Source organism: Asterias rubens, chromosome 18 (genome assembly GCF_902459465.1).
Source record: "Asterias rubens chromosome 18, eAstRub1.3, whole genome shotgun sequence".
NCBI lineage: Eukaryota > Metazoa > Echinodermata > Asteroidea > Forcipulatida > Asteriidae > Asterias > Asterias rubens.
The window spans coordinates 418,682-439,623 of record NC_047079.1 but is presented as its reverse complement, the minus strand read 5'-3'; the positions used below and the strand labels follow the sequence as shown (position 1 = coordinate 439,623).

General features: G+C 39.0%; 1 protein-coding gene across 1 annotated transcript; it reads right to left on the bottom strand.

Moving 5' to 3' along the window:
- Positions 1–1,044: 1,044 nt before the first annotated feature.
- Positions 1,045–19,317, bottom strand: LOC117302699 (guanine nucleotide-binding protein G(s) subunit alpha-like). The gene is made up of 14 exons (XM_033786696.1): positions 19,225–19,317; positions 16,919–17,654; positions 14,059–14,131; positions 13,640–13,694; positions 12,658–12,777; positions 12,471–12,568; positions 11,370–11,424; positions 10,785–10,858; positions 10,493–10,551; positions 9,388–9,508; positions 8,848–8,972; positions 4,797–4,874; positions 4,085–4,158; positions 1,045–1,870 (listed from the first exon to the last, which is right to left on the bottom strand). Exons 2-14 carry the CDS (start codon positions 17,037–17,039, stop codon positions 1,712–1,714), a joined length of 1,212 nt encoding a protein of 403 aa, XP_033642587.1. The 5' UTR covers positions 17,040–17,654; positions 19,225–19,317; the 3' UTR covers positions 1,045–1,711.
- Between the last annotated feature and the right edge of the window lie 1,625 nt (positions 19,318–20,942).

Below are 20,942 nucleotides of genomic sequence, written 5' to 3'. Positions count from 1 at the left end.
GGGCCTACTATAGCATTATGAGCGTGAAGCAGTGCTTTAGGCTTTGCAATAGACGAGTCAGACTCCCTTATTTCATGTTTTTGGGAAGCGTATATATACAGCCTTGAAGATTTTTTACAGCAAAATTGAGTTGCATGTGGGACGACGAAACATTCATATAGAAACGTCTGAACGTACACTATATTTTGATTTTAGTTAATTAGGAAGGACAATGTTTTAAACATCCGTCAAAAACTGTTTCAATGGAGGGTATTCAACTTATTATATTAGTCCGAGTATGTTTTTTATTCAGTACTCGCTCATTCCTAGGGTTTTAACGGTAAGCAGTCTTGCGATTCAGAAAATGTAATGCAAAACTGCAATGATTGGCAATTAAAAGCACCAATTACTAGTAGTATCAAAGTCTTATAAAAAGCGCACGTTTTACCAACAAGTTATTCAATGCGCTTACATTTAGAAAGAGAAGGCATTGACAGATTTAAATTATGAGAGACAATGGTTTAAAGACAGTGGACACTATTGGTAATTGTCAAAGTGCAGTCTTCTCACTTGGTGTATCTCAGCATATGCATAAAATAACAAACCTGTGAAAATTTGAGCTCGATCGGTCGTCGGAGTTGCGAGATAACTATGACAAAAAAAAACACCCTTGTCACACGAAGTTATGTGCTTTCAGATGCTTGATTTCGAACTTGAGGTCTCGAAATCAAATTCATGGAAAATTACTTCTTTCTCGAAAACTAGATCTCTTCAGAGGGAGCTGTTTCTCACAATGTTTTATACCATCAACCTCTCCCTATTACTCGTTTCCAAGTAAGGTTTTATGCCAATAATTATTTTGAGTAATTACCAATAGTGTCCACTGCCTTTAACAAGGTGCTACGGCGCATTATTAGCAGCCAACAGGAACACCGGGGCGAACCCTGTCTCTTTTTGATAAGTGCACTAGCTAGGCTATTTGACATGCGTTACACAACACATTGGACCAACGGCTTTACGTCCCATCCGAAGGACGAAGCAATGGTTAAGTGTCTTGCTTAAAAAGGACACACAAGTGTCGTGGCTTGGGATTCGAACCCACACGCTTTACAGCTTAGGCCACGACACTTCCACAAAGTGATCCAGTTTTCTAAACCGGTACCGTTCCGAACTTTCCATTTTTATTTACCCGGGTTCTGTTTTATAATGCCTAGAAAACAGAGAGCTTGGTTCCTCAACGTGACTTATCAAACAGTGTTTTTTAAGTTGAAATGTCCCATATTATTATACTTTCTTTGGTGACTAATTGTCGAATAACATTCTGATGCTGCAATGCTACAGTGGCGGCTACGAGCACCAAAGCAGAGGTAATATGATATTTAATTTGAGAAAGCATGCTGAAAAGCGGTCGAATAATGGTCTAAATGGGCGTTTAAGTCATGAGTGTGGGATGATGGGCGGTCGTGTGTTCCCCTCTTGACTCTATCTACACGTAAAACGAAAACAAATTTCAGTTGTTTGAAAATAATTATTATCGTTTAAACACTTATTTACAAATGATTTGATTTTAACCCAATAATAAATGTGTAGAGCATCAAGACAGCATTGCAAGTTTGAGGTGTGTCGTTCTAGACGGTTCGCTCTCGGATAAGTCAAGCCACGGTGTGGATGTATAAAGAAGCGTGATGTCACTGAAAGATGGGAACGTTGAGTATGATACTGATGGGAGTGGCTAGCGGATTATTCCAGAATTCTCCAAGTGTAATCGCTGGATCATGTCTTTACACGACTCGAATACTTTGCTGATGTTTTCTGAATTGACGGCAATGGTGAAATGGAAATAGCAGTGTTTGACGAAGCGATGTTCAAATGTGTCACAAATACAAAGCTCCTGAATTAAGAAAAAGATGGAAATGTACATGATTACCGAATAAATAATAAAATACAAATTACTTTATACATTAAAACTTTCCACTGGTTATAACAAAAATGTACATAATTATTATAGCCTTTATTCGAGGCGCACGCAGCGGCGGCACCCCAAAATATCACGCACGAAAAAAGACCAACACGAGCGGCGAAGTATTTTTTCGACATCTGATGGGGTGCCGCGTGTGCCTTGACTAAAGGCTTAGATGTACCGTGATTAATTCACCTGTGTAGTACTGTTGTCACGATCTGATCCATAAACAGAATGCTGATTGATGATACATTAAAGGAACGCGTTGCCTTGGATCGGTCGAGTTGGTCTTTGAAAAGCGTTTGAAACCGTTTGTTATAAAATCGGTATGGTGAGAAAGATTATGATGGTTAGAAAGTAGAATACAATGATCTCCACAAATATGTCTCGAAATTGCGTGGTTTTCGTTTTACCTCGTCGAAAAACACGGTCGGCCATTTATGGGAGTCAAAAATTTGACTTCCATAAATGGCCGACCGTGTTAGTTCGCGACGTAAAATGAAACCGGTGCAATTTTGAGTGATACTTGTGTGGATCATTGTATTCTACTTTTAAAACATCTTTCTAACCATATGCATTTCATAACAAACGGTTTCAAACGCTTTTCGTAGACCAACTCGTCCGATCCAAGGCAACGTGTTCCTTTAATACTGAATAAAACGACATGCAAAGGCATGAACCAACCAAATAACCATGCTTTAAAGGCTACCCGGCAATAATGAAAATAAGATGGATATTTTTTTTTACCATTCAGTTAAAGGCAGTGGACACTATTGGTTAATTACTATTGGTTAATAATTATTATCATAAAACCTTACTTGGTAACGAGTAATTGGGAGAGGTTGATAGTATAAAACATTGTGAGAAACGGCTCCCTCTAGTTTTCGAGAAAGAAGTAATTTTCCACGAATTTGATTTCGAGACCTCAAATTTGAGGTCTCGAAATCAAGCATCTGAAAGCACACAACTTCGTGTGAAAATGGTGTTTTTTTCTTTCATTATTATCTCGCAACTTCGATGACCAATTGAGCTCAAATTTTCACAGGATTGTTATTTTATGCATATGTTCAGATACACCAATTGAGAAGACTTGTCCTTGACAATTTTTTAATATCAATAGTGTCCACTGTCTTTAAAAGTGGCTGTGTTCCCCCCCCCCCCAAAAAAAAAAAAAAAAAAAAAAAAAAAGCGTCAGCTGTAAGTATTTGAAAACATAGCTCTTAGTTACAATGAGAGCTATGGCTAAGGATCTGTCAATTAACTGACATAATTCCAAGCTTGCTTGTTTTGGTGTAAGTGTCCTGCGATGATTATTTTTATTCTTTTAAGTTTAGTAACTTCAGTCAAGTCAAGCAAATTGCGAGTAATGCTGATGTATAGTTTTACATTAAATTGAACTTTTTAAGATGTTCTCTTTGTATGATGTCTGTGCAATCCTGAAACACACGCTGTATATTCTCTTGATCCACTGCGCATGTGTAATGAGGATAGTAACATTTCTTGTAACTTGTCTCTTTGTTTACCGTAATGCATATACTCTGAGGAAATAACAAACAATAACAAACAATTTATATCTCGACAATTTATCACCGATAGTAATTATATCTATATACAAATGAATTCTTGGTATAGATAAACTGAGTATACGTAATTTTGATCAAAATAAATCTTCTGTTGTTTGGCTATTCGTTATGCACAGAAATGAACTGAATTTAGCATTTTGTTTCAGAGTATTGCCTCTGTTGTTCATACTGTTTTACGCGTATGTGTTTATGAATGGGAAAAATGCTATTACGGATGGAAAAAGACTGTTTTTAATAAACCGGATCAGATAATGTCTATCTTTCAAAACCATGAACCCCTGTGTCTTGGTTCATTTTCATCTGACATTTTTGAACACTTGAAAGAGATGGTAAAATATTGCAAAATGCATAAGCTATAGTTATAGTTACCAATTCTTGTCGACGACCTGTTTTGTTCATAAATATAATACTTACCTTTGGACTGTACTTTTAATTAATAATTTATTTCACTGCATTCAATTAACAAAACAATACTTTTATTATATAAAAAAGTCATATTATTGCTATTGCTTTCACTCCCAAGATCCTCATTCGTAATTTTAGACCAGAAATGTATTTTTACCTGAAATTTAGATTTGATAAAACTCTTGGCCTTGAAGAACTCTCTACTTTCCACGATGTTCAAAGCTGGGAATGCTGTAGGCCAAGCACAATATATACCATGTTAAAGTGGAAATAAAAGATTCTACAGTAACTTAAACTAAAACTAAGATACAACAACCTATAAAAGACAGACAATTTCAATAAGACAGACGGTATGCATAGGGGGCCGTACCGTCTGTGTTGTGACATTCCAAACTTCTACACTTCTAAAATCCAAACTTGGACTGTGTTCCCCAGGCTTGTATAAAATATATATTAAAAAACGCCAAACAGAAGGAATGATTTGGTTTCTGAGTAAACCAATGTTTTTGATTTCTAATGCGAGTAACTATTATGCTGGAGATTTAAGTCCGTTTTGTTTGGTTAATATTCTTACTTGGATGTGAGTAACTGTTATGCTGGAGATTTAAGTCCATTTTAATATTCTTACTTGGATGTGAGTAACTATTATGCTGAAGATTTAAGTCCGTTTTGTTTGGTTAATATTCTTACTTGGATGTGAGTAACTATTATGCTGGATGTTTAAGTCCATTTTGTTTGGTTAATATTCTTACTTGGATGTGAGTAACTATTATGCTGGAGATTTAAGTCCATTTTGTTTGGTTGATATTCTTACTTGGATGTGAGTGACTATGTTGCTGAAGATTAAGTCCATTTTTTAATATTCTTACTTGATTCTCGTCTGCGTTGAGCTGCTCTTTTCTGTTTTGTTGAAAAACAACACAATCCCTCAGGAGCTTCGATTGTCTCTATTATAGGCGAATAAAACACTTATTGTTATACTGGGTGAGTCCTAAATAACGCAATCATTGGATGGGAGCTATTATTTTAAAAACAAGAACAATCTTGAACAAATAATGTCCATTTCAAAGTAGGTCAAGGATTTACATTCACCATGTTAGAGGAATGGGGGTGATTGATAAAGGCGTTCCAGAGATACGCTTACTTCAATTGGAGGGCATGTGACAATGTCTTTCAGTGGGCCTGTAAAGGGCCGTTGGGTTTCGTTGGCTCTTTACAGAGCCTTTTAGTTAGTGTTGGCCCTGTAAAGGGCCGTTGGGTTTCGTTGGCTCTTTACAGAGCTTTTTAGTTAGTGTTGGCCCTGTAAAGAGCCGTTGGGTTTCGTTGGCTCTTTACAGAGCCTTTTAGTTAGTGTTGGCCCTGAAAAGAGTCGTTGGGTTTCGTTGGCTCTTTACAGAGCCTTTTAGTTAGTGTTGGCCCTGTAAAGGGCCGTTGGGTTTCGTTGGCTCTTTACAGAGCCTTTTAGTTAGTGTTGGCCCTGTAAAGGGCCGTTGGGTTTCGTTGGCTCTTTACAGAGCCTTTTAGTTAGTGTTGGCCCTGAATAGAGTCGTTGGGTTTCGTTGGCTCTTTACAGAGCCTTTTAGTTAGTGTTGGCCCTGTAAAGGGCCGTTGGGTTTCGTTGGCTCTTTACAAAGCCTTTTAGTTAGTGTTGGCCCTGAAAAGAGTCGTTTGGTTTCGTTGGCTCTTTACAGAGCCTTTTAGTTAGTGTTGGCCCTGTAAAGAGTCGTTTGGTTTCGTTGGCTCTTTACAGAGCCTTTTAGTTAGTGTTGGCCCTGAAAAGAGTCGTTGGGTTTCGTTGGCTCTTTACAGAGCCTTTTAGTTAGTGTTGGCCCTGAAAAGAGTCGTTGGGTTTCGTTGGCTCTTTACAGAGCCTTTTAGTTAGTGTTGGCCCTGTAAAGGGCCGTTGGGTTTCGTTGGCTCTTTACAGAGCCTTTTAGTTAGTGTTGGCCCTGTAAAGAGTCGTTTGGTTTCGTTGGCTCTTTACAGAGCCTTTTAGTTAGTGTTGGCCCTGAAAAGAGTCGTTGGGTTTCGTTGGCTCTTTACAGAGCCTTTTAGTTAGTGTTGGCCCTGAAAAGAGTCGTTGGGTTTCGTTGGCTCTTTACAAAGCCTTTTAGTTAGTGTTGGCCCTGAAAAGAGTCGTTGGGTTTCGTTGGCTCTTTACAGAGCTTTTTAGTTAGTGTTGGCCCTGAAAAGAGTCGTTGGGTTTCGTTGGTTCTTTACAGAGCCTTTTAGTTAGTGTTGGCCCTGTAAAGAGCCGTTGGGTTTCGTTGGCTCTTTACAGAGCCTTTTAGTTAGTGTTGGCCCTGTAAAGGGCCGTTGGGTTTCGTTGGCTCTTTACAGAGCCTTTTAGTTAGTGTTGGCCCTGAAAAGAGTCGTTGGGTTTCGTTGGCTCTTTACAGAGCCTTTTAGTTAGTGTTGGCCCTGTAAAGGGCCGTTGGGTTTCGTTGGCTCTTTACAAAGCCTTTTAGTTAGTGTTGGCCCTGAAAAGAGTCGTTTGGTTTCGTTGGCTCTTTACAGAGCCTTTTAGTTAGTGTTGGCCCTGTAAAGAGTCGTTTGGTTTCGTTGGCTCTTTACAGAGCCTTTTAGTTAGTGTTGGCCCTGAAAAGAGTCATTGGGTTTCGTTGGCTCTTTACAGAGCCTTTTAGTTAGTGTTGGCCCTGAAAAGAGTCGTTGGGTTTCGTTGGCTCTTTACAAAGCCTTTTAGTTAGTGTTGGCCCTGAAAAGAGTCGTTGGGTTTCGTTGGCTCTTTACAGAGCCTTTTAGTTAGTGTTGGCCCTGAAAAGAGTCGTTGGGTTTCGTTGGCTCTTTACAGAGCCTTTTAGTTAGTGTTGGCCCTGAAAAGAGTCGTTGGGTTTCGTTGGCTCTTTACAGAGCCTTTTAGTTAGTGTTGGCCCTGAAAAGAGTCGTTTGGTTTTGTTGGCTCTTTACAGAGCCTTTTAGTTAGTGTTGGCCCTGTAAAGAGTCGTTTGGTTTCGTTGGCTCTTTACAGAGCCTTTTAGTTAGTGTTGGCCCTGAAAAGAGTCGTTGGGTTTCGTTGGCTCTTTACAGAGCCTTTTAGTTAGTGTTGGCCCTGAAAAGAGTCGTTGGGTTTCGTTGGCTCTTTACAGAGCCTTTTAGTTAGTGTTGGCCCTGAAAAGAGTCGTTGGGTTTCGTTGGCTCTTTACAGAGCTTTTTAGTTAGTGTTGGCCCTGAAAAGAGTCGTTGGGTTTCGTTGGCTCTTTACAGAGCCTTTTAGTTAGTGTTGGCCCTGAAAAGAGTCGTTGGGTTTCGTTGGCTCTTTACAGAGCCTTTTAGTTAGTGTTGGCCCTGAAAAGAGTCGTTGGGTTTCGTTGGCTCTTTACAGAGCCTTTTAGTTAGTGTTGGCCCTGTAAAGAGCCGTTGGGTTTCGTTGGCTCTTTACAGAGCCTTTTAGTTAGTGTTGGCCCTGAAAAGAGTCGTTGGGTTTCGTTGGCTCTTTACAGAGCCTTTTAGTTAGTGTTGGCCCTGTAAAGAGCCGTTGGGTTTCGTTGGCTCTTTACAGAGCCTTTTAGTTAGTGTTGGCCCTGTAAAGAGCCGTTGGGTTTCGTTGGCTCTTTACAGAGCCTTTTAGTTAGTGTTGGCCCTGTAAAGGGCCGTTGGGTTTCGTTGGCTCTTTACAGAGCCTTTTAGTTAGTGTTGGCCCTGAAAAGAGTCGTTGGTTTCGTTGGCTCTTTACAGAGCCTTTTAGTTAGTGTTGGCCCTGTAAAGGGCCGTTGGGTTTCGTTGGCTCTTTACAAAGCCTTTTAGTTAGTGTTGGCCCTGAAAAGAGTCGTTTGGTTTCGTTGGCTCTTTACAGAGCCTTTTAGTTAGTGTTGGCCCTGTAAAGAGTCGTTTGGTTTCGTTGGCTCTTTACAGAGCCTTTTAGTTAGTGTTGGCCCTGAAAAGAGTCGTTGGGTTTCGTTGGCTCTTTACAGAGCCTTTTAGTTAGTGTTGGCCCTGAAAAGAGTCGTTGGGTTTCGTTGGCTCTTTACAGAGCCTTTTAGTTAGTGTTGGCCCTGAAAAGAGTCGTTTGGTTTCGTTGGCTCTTTACAGAGCCTTTTAGTTAGTGTTGGCCCTGAAAAGAGTCGTTGGGTTTCGTTGGCTCTTTACAGAGCATTTTAGTTAGTGTTGGCCCTGAAAAGAGTCGTTGGGTTTCGTTGGCTTTTACAGAGCCTTTTAGTTAGTGTTGGCCCTGAAAAGAGTCGTTTGGTTTCGTTAGAGCCTTTTAGTTAGTGTTGGCCCTGTAAAAAGTCGTTTGGTTTTGTTGGACCATGTTATTAGGACTATGTAAAATAAAATCCACTGAAGTCCAGCTCTTCCATCTATCTGGACTCCTTGAAGATTAACGCATCTCCGAGCTCATGTTTTCAAATTTATATGGACCTATATGTTTTTATGTGACCCGATTGAAACAATATCTCTTGAACGCCTTTATCAATACTCCCCATCCTTTCATTATTATAAACAAATCCATGACCTACTAAGAAATTGACTCTTATGATCAATATGTGTCTTGTTCTTAAAATAATAGCTCCCATCCAATGATTTGGTATTTTGACTCACCCGATGTTAGTCACATTGCACACAATTAACTAGTTGAATACGGCAACCACAGTGCTGCAAATATGATTGATAAATCATCATATGAAACACCATTGGACTTGTTTATTTCTATGCAAGATTAAAATACATTTTAACATTTCAGAAGATTCTTTTAAGACTTACACTGAACAAGAAATAACTGTTGACCTTGACGACATTTCACAGTGAGTTAAGTTTTTAAATAAATAACTATAATTTGGTGATCGAACGATTTCACAATTATTAATTATATAACTATTTACTTGATAAATAATAAAATCATCATATCATTAAATTTTGTATATGATTGAGTAAATCCAATATTGAATTATAGATTATTACCCGGTGGTGTGTAGGATTCATAGTCTGGGAAGTAATCCACTAACGATGACTGGCGTCTCGACACCTTCTCTGCTAAAATGTCTTGTTTGTTCAGAAACATGATGACAGACGTACCCCTTAGAAATCTAGACAGAAACGATCACATTTTAAAAACAGTTTTATGAAAAGTATCGTTTTGGGTCCACGACCTAGAAATAAATTTATTCGCAAATAGAAACGCGAAAAAAGGGCACCAACTGATGAGAAGAGCTAATGGTGGTATAAGTCCAAAATATGTTGATGACAATAACTATTCGACGGGTCACAAGTTATAATAATAATGAGTATAATTTTACACAGGTCTGTGTGTATGATAGCCTTTTTCATGTGACGATAAAGCAATAAAGAGACGTGTAACGACCATAGAGATATAGCTCTATGGCAAGGACGAAAAGGTTGTAGGTGTGCCTACATTTAAGTCTTTCCTGGACTTCATCTCTCGTTCAGCGAGAAGTTGGTAGGTCAACTTTATTTGCAATGAAGGCGTAAAGAAACCATTACCTGTTTTTCCATAATCTTTCATGAAGGTCCAACGACTCCTGTAATCTGTTTTTGTTCTGGTCTTCACGTAACACCAGGTCAAAACTACTGCATGCAACTACGAAGATGAGTGCTGTTACATCTACGTAGTACCAATCAAACACATAACAATCAATGCAACCCAATCACATAAAACAGATGGGTGATTACCCAACTAGCAAATTTTAATTTGAAAGCTGGACGATTATAATGCTTATACCAGTATACTAATATTGAAGACAAACATTTTCATCTGAATCACTATCAAAGTCGCTGATCTCCACAGTTAAAATGAGTTTAATATAAATGAACACTAGTCCTTGACTAAATCAATGAACTAGTGGAATGACACAATTTCAACCCCCACCCCCCCCCCCAAAAAAACCCAAACAATTACACACAACAACAACAACAACAACAACAACAACAACAACAACAACAACAACAACCACAACCACAACCACAACAACAACCACAACAACAACAACAAAATTAACAAATGTACTTTCCCAAGAATACAAAGAAATGGTTTGGTTTTACATTTGATCCAAAGCCTCATGGTAGTAGCATAATGCGAAATCATTTCGTCTGATGTGCCCTCGTTGATTAGAAGTCAATAGAAGTATGTTAACTAATTGGAACCTCTAAACATCGCCAGTTGTAGGTGAGTAGGTGACCTTTGGAAATTGGCTTTGTATTCCGTTTGAATTGAACGCTGCCATGAGTAGGCCCCTGAGAGTGGTTGAGTACCCGCTGTTAGCTAGATAAACCAGGGTGGCATCGACGTTCTTCGTGCATATTCAGTTCAGGTTTTTTTTGCTATTTTCTCAACAAGTAATTAAAGTATTCAGTTAAAACTCCACGGGTGAATTTTGTAATTTTTTTCTGGATTTGTTTTCTTCTCATAAATACGTAATGCGCCGAAAAAAAGAAAAAAACCGGTGACACTACATTTAACTTGAAATTTGTATACCAATGTACTCGGGCTGCATACCAATAATAATATGTAACTATTCTAATAAAGCATATTTTGTCAGTGACACTTCAACACACTATAACAGTCTGTCTATGTGCTCTCTACACGTACCTGAAAAACATTGAATCCATTTCTTCCTTTCATCTCGCTGCCCACCGACATCCAACATCCTGAAAACAAATGCAACGCACCATTGTTGTTTGGACATAGTTCAATCGCAAACGAAATAAACAATACTATTTTGTTATTTTTGTCAGTTTATTTCCTCTCTCTGGCTGTCTTCTCGCTGTCGTCTGGTGTCCTTCATACAGCTCTCTCTGACCGTCTTTTCGCTGTCGTCTTGTGTCCTTCATACAGTTCATTATACGCATACAAAGGATGTACATTAAGAAAGGCAACTTACTGAAAATTGATGTTTTTAACGTCAAAACAAGTTTCCAGTATGCCAGTCGTAATCTTTCGAGACCTAAGAATGTCCTGCAGGACAAATGGATATTTTAGAGTTTGAAACATAAATATTTATCCGAAGAATACCCCAATTCAAATCCTCTTATTTTAAGTCAAATACTTATACACAATGAAACCAACCTCACAAAATACCATTACATTATAGCAAGACTTTTTGATGTGCCTTTGTTTAAATTTTTTCCGTAACTTAGAACAAACCAAGTTTTACATTGAAAATTGAATATTTGGTTATTAATGTTTGTGATTAAAGAAGAAAAATTGTAAACAAAAATGTCGTGCATTGACAGAAAAATCTGTTCGCATTTACCTGCAGTGTATTTTTTAGTCAGTAATTACCAAAGGCAGTTGTTGGCTTTGATTGACCTAGCCCTATATAGGACTCTTCCTCCGTACACAGATGCAGTCACTGTAGTACAATACGAAAGTGTAAGGCCGCCGAGGGCTAGATTGACCTTGCCTTCATTGTTGAATTCTAAGGACCAATATATAAATGCATGTATAGAAACCGACTCAGTCTCACCTGGTTAGAAGGAAGGAAGTCTGGTTCCCGAATCTCATCAATTCTGCTTAGAAAACTTGATAATAATATAAACAAACGTGAACTTAAACACAGATAAACGGAATTAAAGACCCATCCCAGTAGATCCTGCTCATTTAATTGGATGATTAGATTCTAGATCAAACGGCATTCAGGAAATTCCATTTTAGTAGCGTATTCTTCACTATGGTGGCCCTCAGGGAACATTGCATCGCAAATATTATCTGCAATGTCGCAATATTTGCAAAGATTGCGATATGTCCCTTCAGGGCCACCATACATCATTGTTGTTGTTTGTCTCATAAGCCTACTGTTACAGGTTTCTTTAGGGCCTAGACCACAATGCATTTTAATTGACATTAGCTTCATCAGCATCGTTGTTCAATTTGGTGATTCCACAATTTGTTTCCTCCAATCAAATGACAAATGTAGTAGGATGTTAGTTAAAACAAATAGCCTAATGAATATTTTGCATTAGTTCAATGGGTGGTGTATTTTGTTTAAATATTTGAAATGTGGAACTTGAAATAATAGAATGTTTCATTTAATTAGACTTTGCCTCGTTTAATGGACAATTCATAAACGACACTACATGCAGCACAGTAAAAGTGTTTGCAATCTGTATTCGCGTCGTCCGTGGATTGTAGCATTCAGGTCTGTAACTTAATAATAATAGTACAGTATTTAGAAATGTTTGGGGTGTTATAAAACAAATATTGACTGCTTTTACTCGTGCAATGGTTAAAACTATGACTCCCTCGGGAAAATAGAACGCTCCCGGGGATCACCTCGGGAGTCATAGTTTTAACCATAGCACTCGAAGCAGTCAATATTTGTATACTAAAGTACTGTGCGGGTTAAACTACTCGAAAGCAGAATTTGGAGCGTCATCTCACGGTCTTCTATGGCATATAAATGATCAACAAAGACCTTGTTTCTGGATGGTTTATTTAATGTATTGATCTCATATCGTGGCAGAGGGGATTGCAAGGGTTCTGAGCAGGGGCGCACCCTTCTGGTACACCAATGAAAATGAGACATTCACAGGACACAAGCGCGACTATACAGCCAAAATATACTTACTATTCTGCACTGTCAATCAGTTGATATTCATTGGCTCTGGTGTAACATTCAAGTACACCATCATCCTCCCATAATAACTTAGCCTTGTCGTAAAACTCCTACAGGGAGTGAATACAGAGCCAATTAGTTTGGAAATTGAAGACATTTTACTTGGATTGATGCACGTATACAATAAGAGTATTATTACCTTGTTGTATTGAAAGTCTGGACATGATGCGTTGTCAAGCATGTAGTCAAGACAAGGTTGTAAACTGACATCAGCTAAGTCAATGGCTGGTTGTAATGTTTGCATGCTTCCAGTAATCGTCTGCGGCAAAGTTAGGAAAAAACATTCTTTTATTTTATGTTAAATTTGCATCGGGGATAAAGAATCTTCATTTTGGTTTTAACCATGTACACTGATGTGTGTTACTTAGCACTGTATACTCAATCTTTCCCGAGTTCTGTGAACAAAATAACAGGCATATTGCTCGGGTGTTCTTGTTGTGTATTTTTTTTTATTATAACAAAACATGTGGTTACTTTATTAAGGGAATCAATGTGTGGTGAAGAGGTTTTCAACTAGTGGTTTAAACCCGCGCCGAGGCCTGGACTTGATAATACCGAGACGAAGTCGAGGTAAATTATCAAGATCCAGGCCCTCGGCGGGTTTAAACCACTAGTTGAAAACCGATTCAACACAATTTGATTCCCATTCATAAGTACATTTTCGGTCAAAAAACATCAACACTTTTTTGGTCAAAAAGTAAAATAAATGCAACAATTATAAATGTTCAATGATTTCTTTCAACACAACAGCCCTCCAGCTCCATGAAACGGTAAGGCCCTCGGGCAAACAACTCCGTATAACGAGATTCTGTGCGCGTCGCGCGTATCGCGTGATGTGGCACAACTGTTTCAACCGTTGCTCTCGACAAATAGGAATGAATGAACTGTCTTATAAGCACAGGTGCAAGCTCGCGTCTCACGCCCATGATGTTTCAACACTTTGTACTGGTCATTATCAAAGTGTTATACATGCCCACGCGACGCGCTCTTCACCAATAAGAATAGCGAAACTGTCTCAGTTTTTATGAATGTTGGATAAAGCATCTATCAAGAAAGCTATAGTTGGGTGAACTTCGGTGGCAAGACCGACATAAATCAAAGGGTGTAAATGATATACGTACCAATATTGCATCGCGAAGATTACCACGAATAATGTGAACAAACTCCTTTCTTTCTCTGCACAATATGTAAATAAAGTTATATGGTGTTTAGTAAATTTTTCGTTTGAGAGGGATTTAAATGCGGTCCAATACTTCAATGAGGAGGTAGGGTCAGGACAAACAAAACACAAATCTTGTAGCAAATGAGACAGGTAGACCTAGTTGATAGGTTTGGTGTTCTCACTATAGTGACTCTTTGGACTCTTCTGACTCTTCCTCTGCGCTGTAGTGTAGTACGAAAGTAAAAGGCCGCCCGGAGGAGGTGGAGAGGAATTCAAACCAAAACCCATGCAGTAGAACTGAGTTGGAAAATGTTTAGGTCGTTGCAGATATACAAGGGAATCCTTTGTAACAATTTGTGACAAAACTCATGTACTCACACATCACTATATCCCCCTTGGTGTAATATCTTCATCTGCTTGACTATTGTACTTTTCCCGGATTCCCCAGCACCTAAATGCAAATATAAAGGATATTTGTCATCAGTGGCTAATCAATTCAAGATATTGGAACTCAATTATTTTAAACTAAGGGTTAATTAGAAATATGAACCTTTTTCCAGCGGTTTTGATTTTTCCTTATTTGTTTGGAAATGTGTGTGAAAGAAACATAAATTGATCATGTGGCGTCCCGTCCAACATCAAAATCAGCCAAGTTGTGGTCTTGTTCCAACAATGCAACCAAAGATGTTCATAAAATCAGAATATATAAGCCGTGCCACTTCTTCTCGTTTAGTTTCTAGACCAACTTAATATTTCATTTTACCCCTACGGTTCGCATACCCTTTCCTGTACTTCATCCATTTGTTCCCACCCAGACTACATTCTTCCAGTCTACCATTAGACTACACATTCTTCCAGTCTACCATTTGGTTCACAGACTATACATTCTTCCAGTCTACCATTTGGTTCCCAGACTATACATTCTTCCAGTCTACCATTTGGTTCACAGACTATACATTCTTCCAGTCTACCATTTGGTTCCCAGACTATACATTCTTCCAGTCTACCATTTGGTTCCTAGACTACACATTCTTCCAGTCTACCATTTGGTTCACAGACTATACATTCTTTCAGTCTACCATTTGGTTCCCAGACTATACATTCTTCCAGTCTACCATTGGTTCCCAGACTACACATTCTTCCAGTCTACCATTTGGTTCACAGACACATTCTTTCAGTCTACCATTTGGTTCCCAGACTATACATTCTTCCAGACTACCATTTGGTTCCCAGACTACATTCTTCCAATCTACCATTTGGTTCCTAGACTATACATTCTTCCAGTCTACCATTTGGTTCCTAGACTATACATTCTGCCAGTCTACCATTTGGTTCCTAGACTATACATTCTGCCAGTCTACTATTTGGTTCCCAGACTATACATTTTCCAGTCTACCATTTGGTTCCCATACTTTACATTCTTCCAGTCTACCATTTGGTTCCCAGACTACATTCTTCCAGTCTACCATTTGGTTCCTAGACTTTACATTCTTCCAGTCTACCATTTGGTTCCCAGACTATACATTCTTCCAAGCTACCATTCGGTTCCCAAACTACATGTATTTCCAGTCTACCATAGTGGTCCTAATACTCTTCTCTGTCTGTATTTTGGTTCCCAAACCAGTCAGACTCACCTATTCTGATGACGTCTCATAAATAGCACAAACGTATATCATTTTCACTATAGAGAGCGTTACATTTTCATCGGACAGGGAACTATTTCTGTAAAAATATAATCATCTTTTTAATTAACCATTTAGTGACAGAGTGGTCAACTCTTTACACATACTGAGAAACGCAACCTCGTTCCCAGGGGTGATCGATCTTACTGCGTCATTTTTCCCACTTAGTCTGGTCCCAGACCCAAAAATCTCCGACTAGGCTCTGTCGAATTTAGGGTCCGGTATCACCCAAACTCACGTGACCAAAAAGGAGGAACTTCCTCCTCTTTCGAAGTTGACCGAAATGTTCCGAACGTGTTGTCGTCAACATTCGGACAGTATCGTTGATGTTCGGTACGCGGACTCGTAATGTCAGTCCTGTCGGCCGTAGATCCAGGAGTTTTTATGCCAGTTATTGCCAATGCAGGCGTTGTGCCCAAATAAAGCGTTTGCAAAGCGATGCGACAAGTTCAAAATATATAACACTGGGAAATCGCTCTGGGATCTGGAATATTTTTTCAAAGGTGTTTTGACTTGAGTGTTCATTAGACATTGATTGAGGATTAAGTTTCATGATTTTTGTAAGTGGTGAAAATGGGGCAAATCTGGTGACTATAGCTGTCGAAACTGTACGTGTTGAACCAGATTGTCATTAATTGCCGATCAAAATAATCTCGTAACCCTCCGGCCTTGCGGCCGTCGGGAGGAGGGTTACGTTATCGCAACTAGTGCAGACATGGTTTCCCTGGAGATGACCCCCGACCCTGACAAGTTGCGTCATGCTCTATTTTTAACCGTGGGTGATACCTGACCTAAGATTTTTAACAAGAGACGTCAAGGAATCTTTGGTCAGTGACCAGACTATTTTCCCACTATGCCTTGCTCGATCATAACCCCTGGAATTTACAAATTTAAATGTGCTATATGCTAGCACATTTAAATGAGCCATTAATAAGCGTACGTATTCAATCTTTTCTACGCTCGCACGTATGTCTTTCGTCTTAAAAAATTGTTTTTGTTTTAAAAAAACGTGATCGTGTCATAAAAAAACGCGGGCGTGATCAACACGCAAATATCTTAAAACTACGCGCGCACGCACTTGACATCATCTAACACATAACCAATAGGAGACTTTCCAACGCTAGGCGGCAGCAGACATACCGGGTAAATTTCCATAGACCTTATCGCAAATACCAATGCGCAAGCGCAGACTCTTGAATGAGGTGCATTGTGGGATAGATATGGATCAAATTTGGAATACAGCTAGACCACAATGCACCTAATTCCAAGCTTTACGCGCGCGCCCCAGTATTTGCGAAAAGGTCTATTGTTTACGTAGTTCTGAACATGCGCATAATTCTGAGAACAATGGATTTACCCGGTAAGTCTGCTGCCCTCTATCGTCCCAGAAAGTCTCCCATTTCCTGAGCCAATCAGCGTTGTTTCCCAGTACATCCCTCCCAGGGGTTAGTGACGAGAGGTGTATCGATACGGTGCGCTGCCCCATGGTAGCAAGGCTGTGAGAAACGAGTCTTCGTTTCTGAAAGTGTACGATTTATTAGAAAACCGAAACTTACCGACAAGGAGCAGTCTCATGGTTTTCTTGACGTAGTCTTTGTATTTTTTCCGTTCATCCTTGAGATATCTGTCAATCTGCTTACTACGCTGTTTCTGTGTGACCATTTCTTCGTTGGCCATATTGCATAATCCTATAGAACCATGAGCCAACTTGTCGTCGGCTTGTTACAGTGCCGTTTATAATACAGCTCGAAGTCTGCAGTACACCGTTTGCAGATGACCTCCTGTTTGCAGATGACCTCTTGTTAACACCGTTTGCAGATGACCTTCTGTTAACACTGTTTGCAGATGACCTCCTGTTAACACCGTTTGCAGACGACCTCCTGTTAACACCGTTTGCAGATGACCTCCTGTTAACACCGTTTGTAGACGACCTCCTGTTAACACCGTTTGCAGACGACCTCCTGTTAACACCGTTTGCAGACGACCTCCTGTTAACACCGTTTGCAGTTGACCTCCTGTTAACACTGTTTGCAGATGACCTCTTGTTAACACCGTTTGCAGATGACCTCCTGTTAACACCGTTTGCAGACGACCTCCTGTTAACACCGTTTGCAGACGACCTCCTGTTAACACCGTTTGCAGATGACCTCCTGTTAACACCGTTTGCAGATGACCCCCTGTTAACACCGTTTGCAGATGACCTCCTGTTAACACCGTTTAAATCAACGGTTATGCTGTGGTTATGATTCGCCAAAGAACAACTTCCATGATTGCAGTATATTGTGTCGGTTGCTGTCAAGAAAAGTATATATATGACTGCAATGGCACAGATAGATACTCTATGAAAATCTTTGATTTTTGAAAGTGTCGGTTGTATGTTTTGTCAGTTTATAGCATTCGTCCTTATAGCAGAAATGAGGTCTTAAAGTATTTCCAACATAACCCAAGCTTGGCCAAAAACCTCTACTAGGCCTTTACGCTAAGTTGAATCAGTTATCAATTTGGAGTAGAAATAAAGACCCCTATAAAAAGACTCAGCTTATCGTTGTGCATTTGAATATTGAAATTATAGGGTCTACATTTAAATTCACAAAGACAATGGTATTATGAACGGTTTCGCCGCCCGTCCAAATCGTCAACTGAAGAAATAATTACGCAACACCTATCGTTTGAATTTAAACGCAACATTTGTATTGACAGACTAGAGTAAAACCATGCCCATGTACATTTAAAACAACAACCAAGAAGGTATTTCTATTCCATTTACCGGTACAATGCAATTGAAAGCTAAAGCCTATTTTGACACTGCAGAGCCATTTCCCGGGGAAAAAACTGCCGGAAAAATCCCGGCAAATTTTAACCCCACCGCACCCCAGCAACCGTTCTCACTTCCAGTTTGGGATACAGTCAGCAATGTTTTCACAGAACTCGGGAAAGTACTGAGTACAGTGCTAACACACATCAGTGTATAATGGTCAAAAAACAAAATGAATATTCTTTATCCCTGTTGCAAATTTATTGACTCATGATTGTTGTGATCGTGCTTATTCCGGCTTGCTTCCATTTATAATGTTCAAATTATACGCAAGGAATATCATTATAAAGTTGTTTCTAGTTCAGTACTTTGGATGATTTTGATCATTAAACAAATGTTGACAGATTGGCTGTACTCTTTGATTATTTGGAATAAGAGGCTTTGATGAAAAAACGCCCTAACATCAAATAGGAGGGTTTTTTTTGGGGGGGGGGGGGGGGGCAGCAGACAAGTTTTGACGAATGAAACGTTCTATGCAACATTTTATTACATTTTTTTTCATATTATTGCCATATTACGGGTATATAGGCCTTCGTGCATTCATGATAAAAGACTTCCCAAACACTAACTGTACACACTCTACTTACGCAATAAGTATCAATCAAAATCAAACCAACATTTAATCGCTTGACCAAACTATGAGATTTCTTTGAAATGATCGTATCATTATGAACACATAATGAGCTTTGAAAACCACATAGTGTATCCGTTAAAGGAACACGTTGCCTTGGATCGGACGAGTTTGACTCCCATAAATGGCCGACCGTGTTTTTCGACGAGGTAAAACGAAAACCACGCAATTTCGAGGCGTATTTGTGTAGATCATTGTATTCTACTTTTACAACATCTTTCTAACCATATTGATTTTATAACAAACGGTTCCAGGATGCTTGTCAAAGACCAACTCGACCGATCCAAGGCAACGTGTTCCTTTAAGAAAACGGGAAAACGGTGAAACATCAAAGTACAATCTAATTAGGACTTCTAATTAGGCCTATATTATATAACTATAATTAGACGGGATAAAACAAGATTAAAGCTACTTACCTGTCAGCCAAACAAATTATAGGCTGTACAACTGGCATATCTAACAAGTTATACTGTATATTACTATGCTATAGATATTTCCTTCTTTTTGCAGTCTCGTAACTTCTGTGTATCAATACTGAAACTAACACAATACAATCATGGCGCAGTCTATATGAGACTGATGATGTCGAGCATGTCCACCTTTGTTAGTACAAACCAAATCTATGTCCAGGCATGCTCTACTGGTTAACAAAGTTCACAATCTATTTTTAACTTGATATCTTGCGTGATGTTTGTTGAGTGATCATATTTGGATGCATAAACCGACTTTTATAGATATGCAAATTTAATCTATAAAGCGGTATGGGTCAGAGTTATTTATATCCCGACCAATGCTTTTGTTGTGCAGTGCAGCAATAGCTGGTTTCGACTTCATCAAGAATGCCTGTGGAGTTATTTAATGTGGTGCAGTAGTAGGCTATTTCCTTCACACATATCCAGGTTTGATTTCATTATAGTCTAGACCAGATTTCCAAAAAGGGCTCTTGTTAAGGAAGTGAGCGGCTTTTTTGAGTAAAAGTTGGTAACATACCTGATTTAACTAATTTGGGGGTGCTGAGTCCGAAAATGGTGGATACCAAGGCTAATTTTAGTCCTTCACCCTGAAAAATCAAATTTAAAACAATACAGAAAACCTAGCAGACGACGGACTTCTCACGTGAAAAATAGTCAGGTTCTGCTGTGGTTCCATCTTGATGTTGTCAGGATACCATACAGGGCATGTACCCGGGTGCAGATCAGGTATCCGTAACAAGCTTTTGGGTGTACTGGATAGATCTGCAATCAAATTGCACTTTCAGAGGGACCGACAGGTGCTTTCAATGTAATTTTGAAAGTATTTGAGTTAGTGTTTTTTATAATAAAAAGTTATTTATTACTTGAACATAATTTCTCTGTTGTTAAAAGCACAAACCGTTGATTATTTTCTCTTACAAACACCCTTTGTCACACGAAGTTGTGTGTTTTCAGATGCTTGATTTCGGGACATAAAAATCTAATTCTGAGGTCTTGAAATCAAGATCGTGGAAAATTACTTCTTTCTCGAAAAGTACATTGCTTCAGAGGGAGCCGTTTCTCACAATGTTTTATACTATCAACCTCTCCCTATTACTCGTTACCAAAAAAGGTTTTATGCCAATAATTATTTTGAGTAATTACCAATAGTGTCCACTGCCTTTAACAGCCATCAGGGTGTGGACAAAAACTTGTAAAATTGACTTTATCCATGATGCCTTCTCATTAATATGTTGTCTACCCTCTTTGGTAACGATTCAAGAACAGAAAAAACCTGATTCGAAATCTAAAATAACGTTCAAATGTATCTGAAGACAACAAGTGAGAGTATAGTGACGGAACCGTGTGGAACCAGAGATACGCTCACTTCCCTTCTGTTTCCACTTAGCCCACTTAAATCAAATTCGTGGAAAATTACTTCTTTCTCGAAAACTACGTTACTTCAGAGGGAACCGTTTCTCACAATGTTATATACTATCAACATCTTTCCATTGCTTCAAAGGCAGTGGACACTGTTGGTAATTAGTCAAAATAATTATTAGCATAAACCCTTACTTGGTAACGAGTAATGTGGAGAGGTTGATAGTATAAAATAGTGTGAGAATTGGCTTTCTCTGAAATGACTTAGTTTTCGAGAAAGAAGTAATTTTCCACGAATTTGA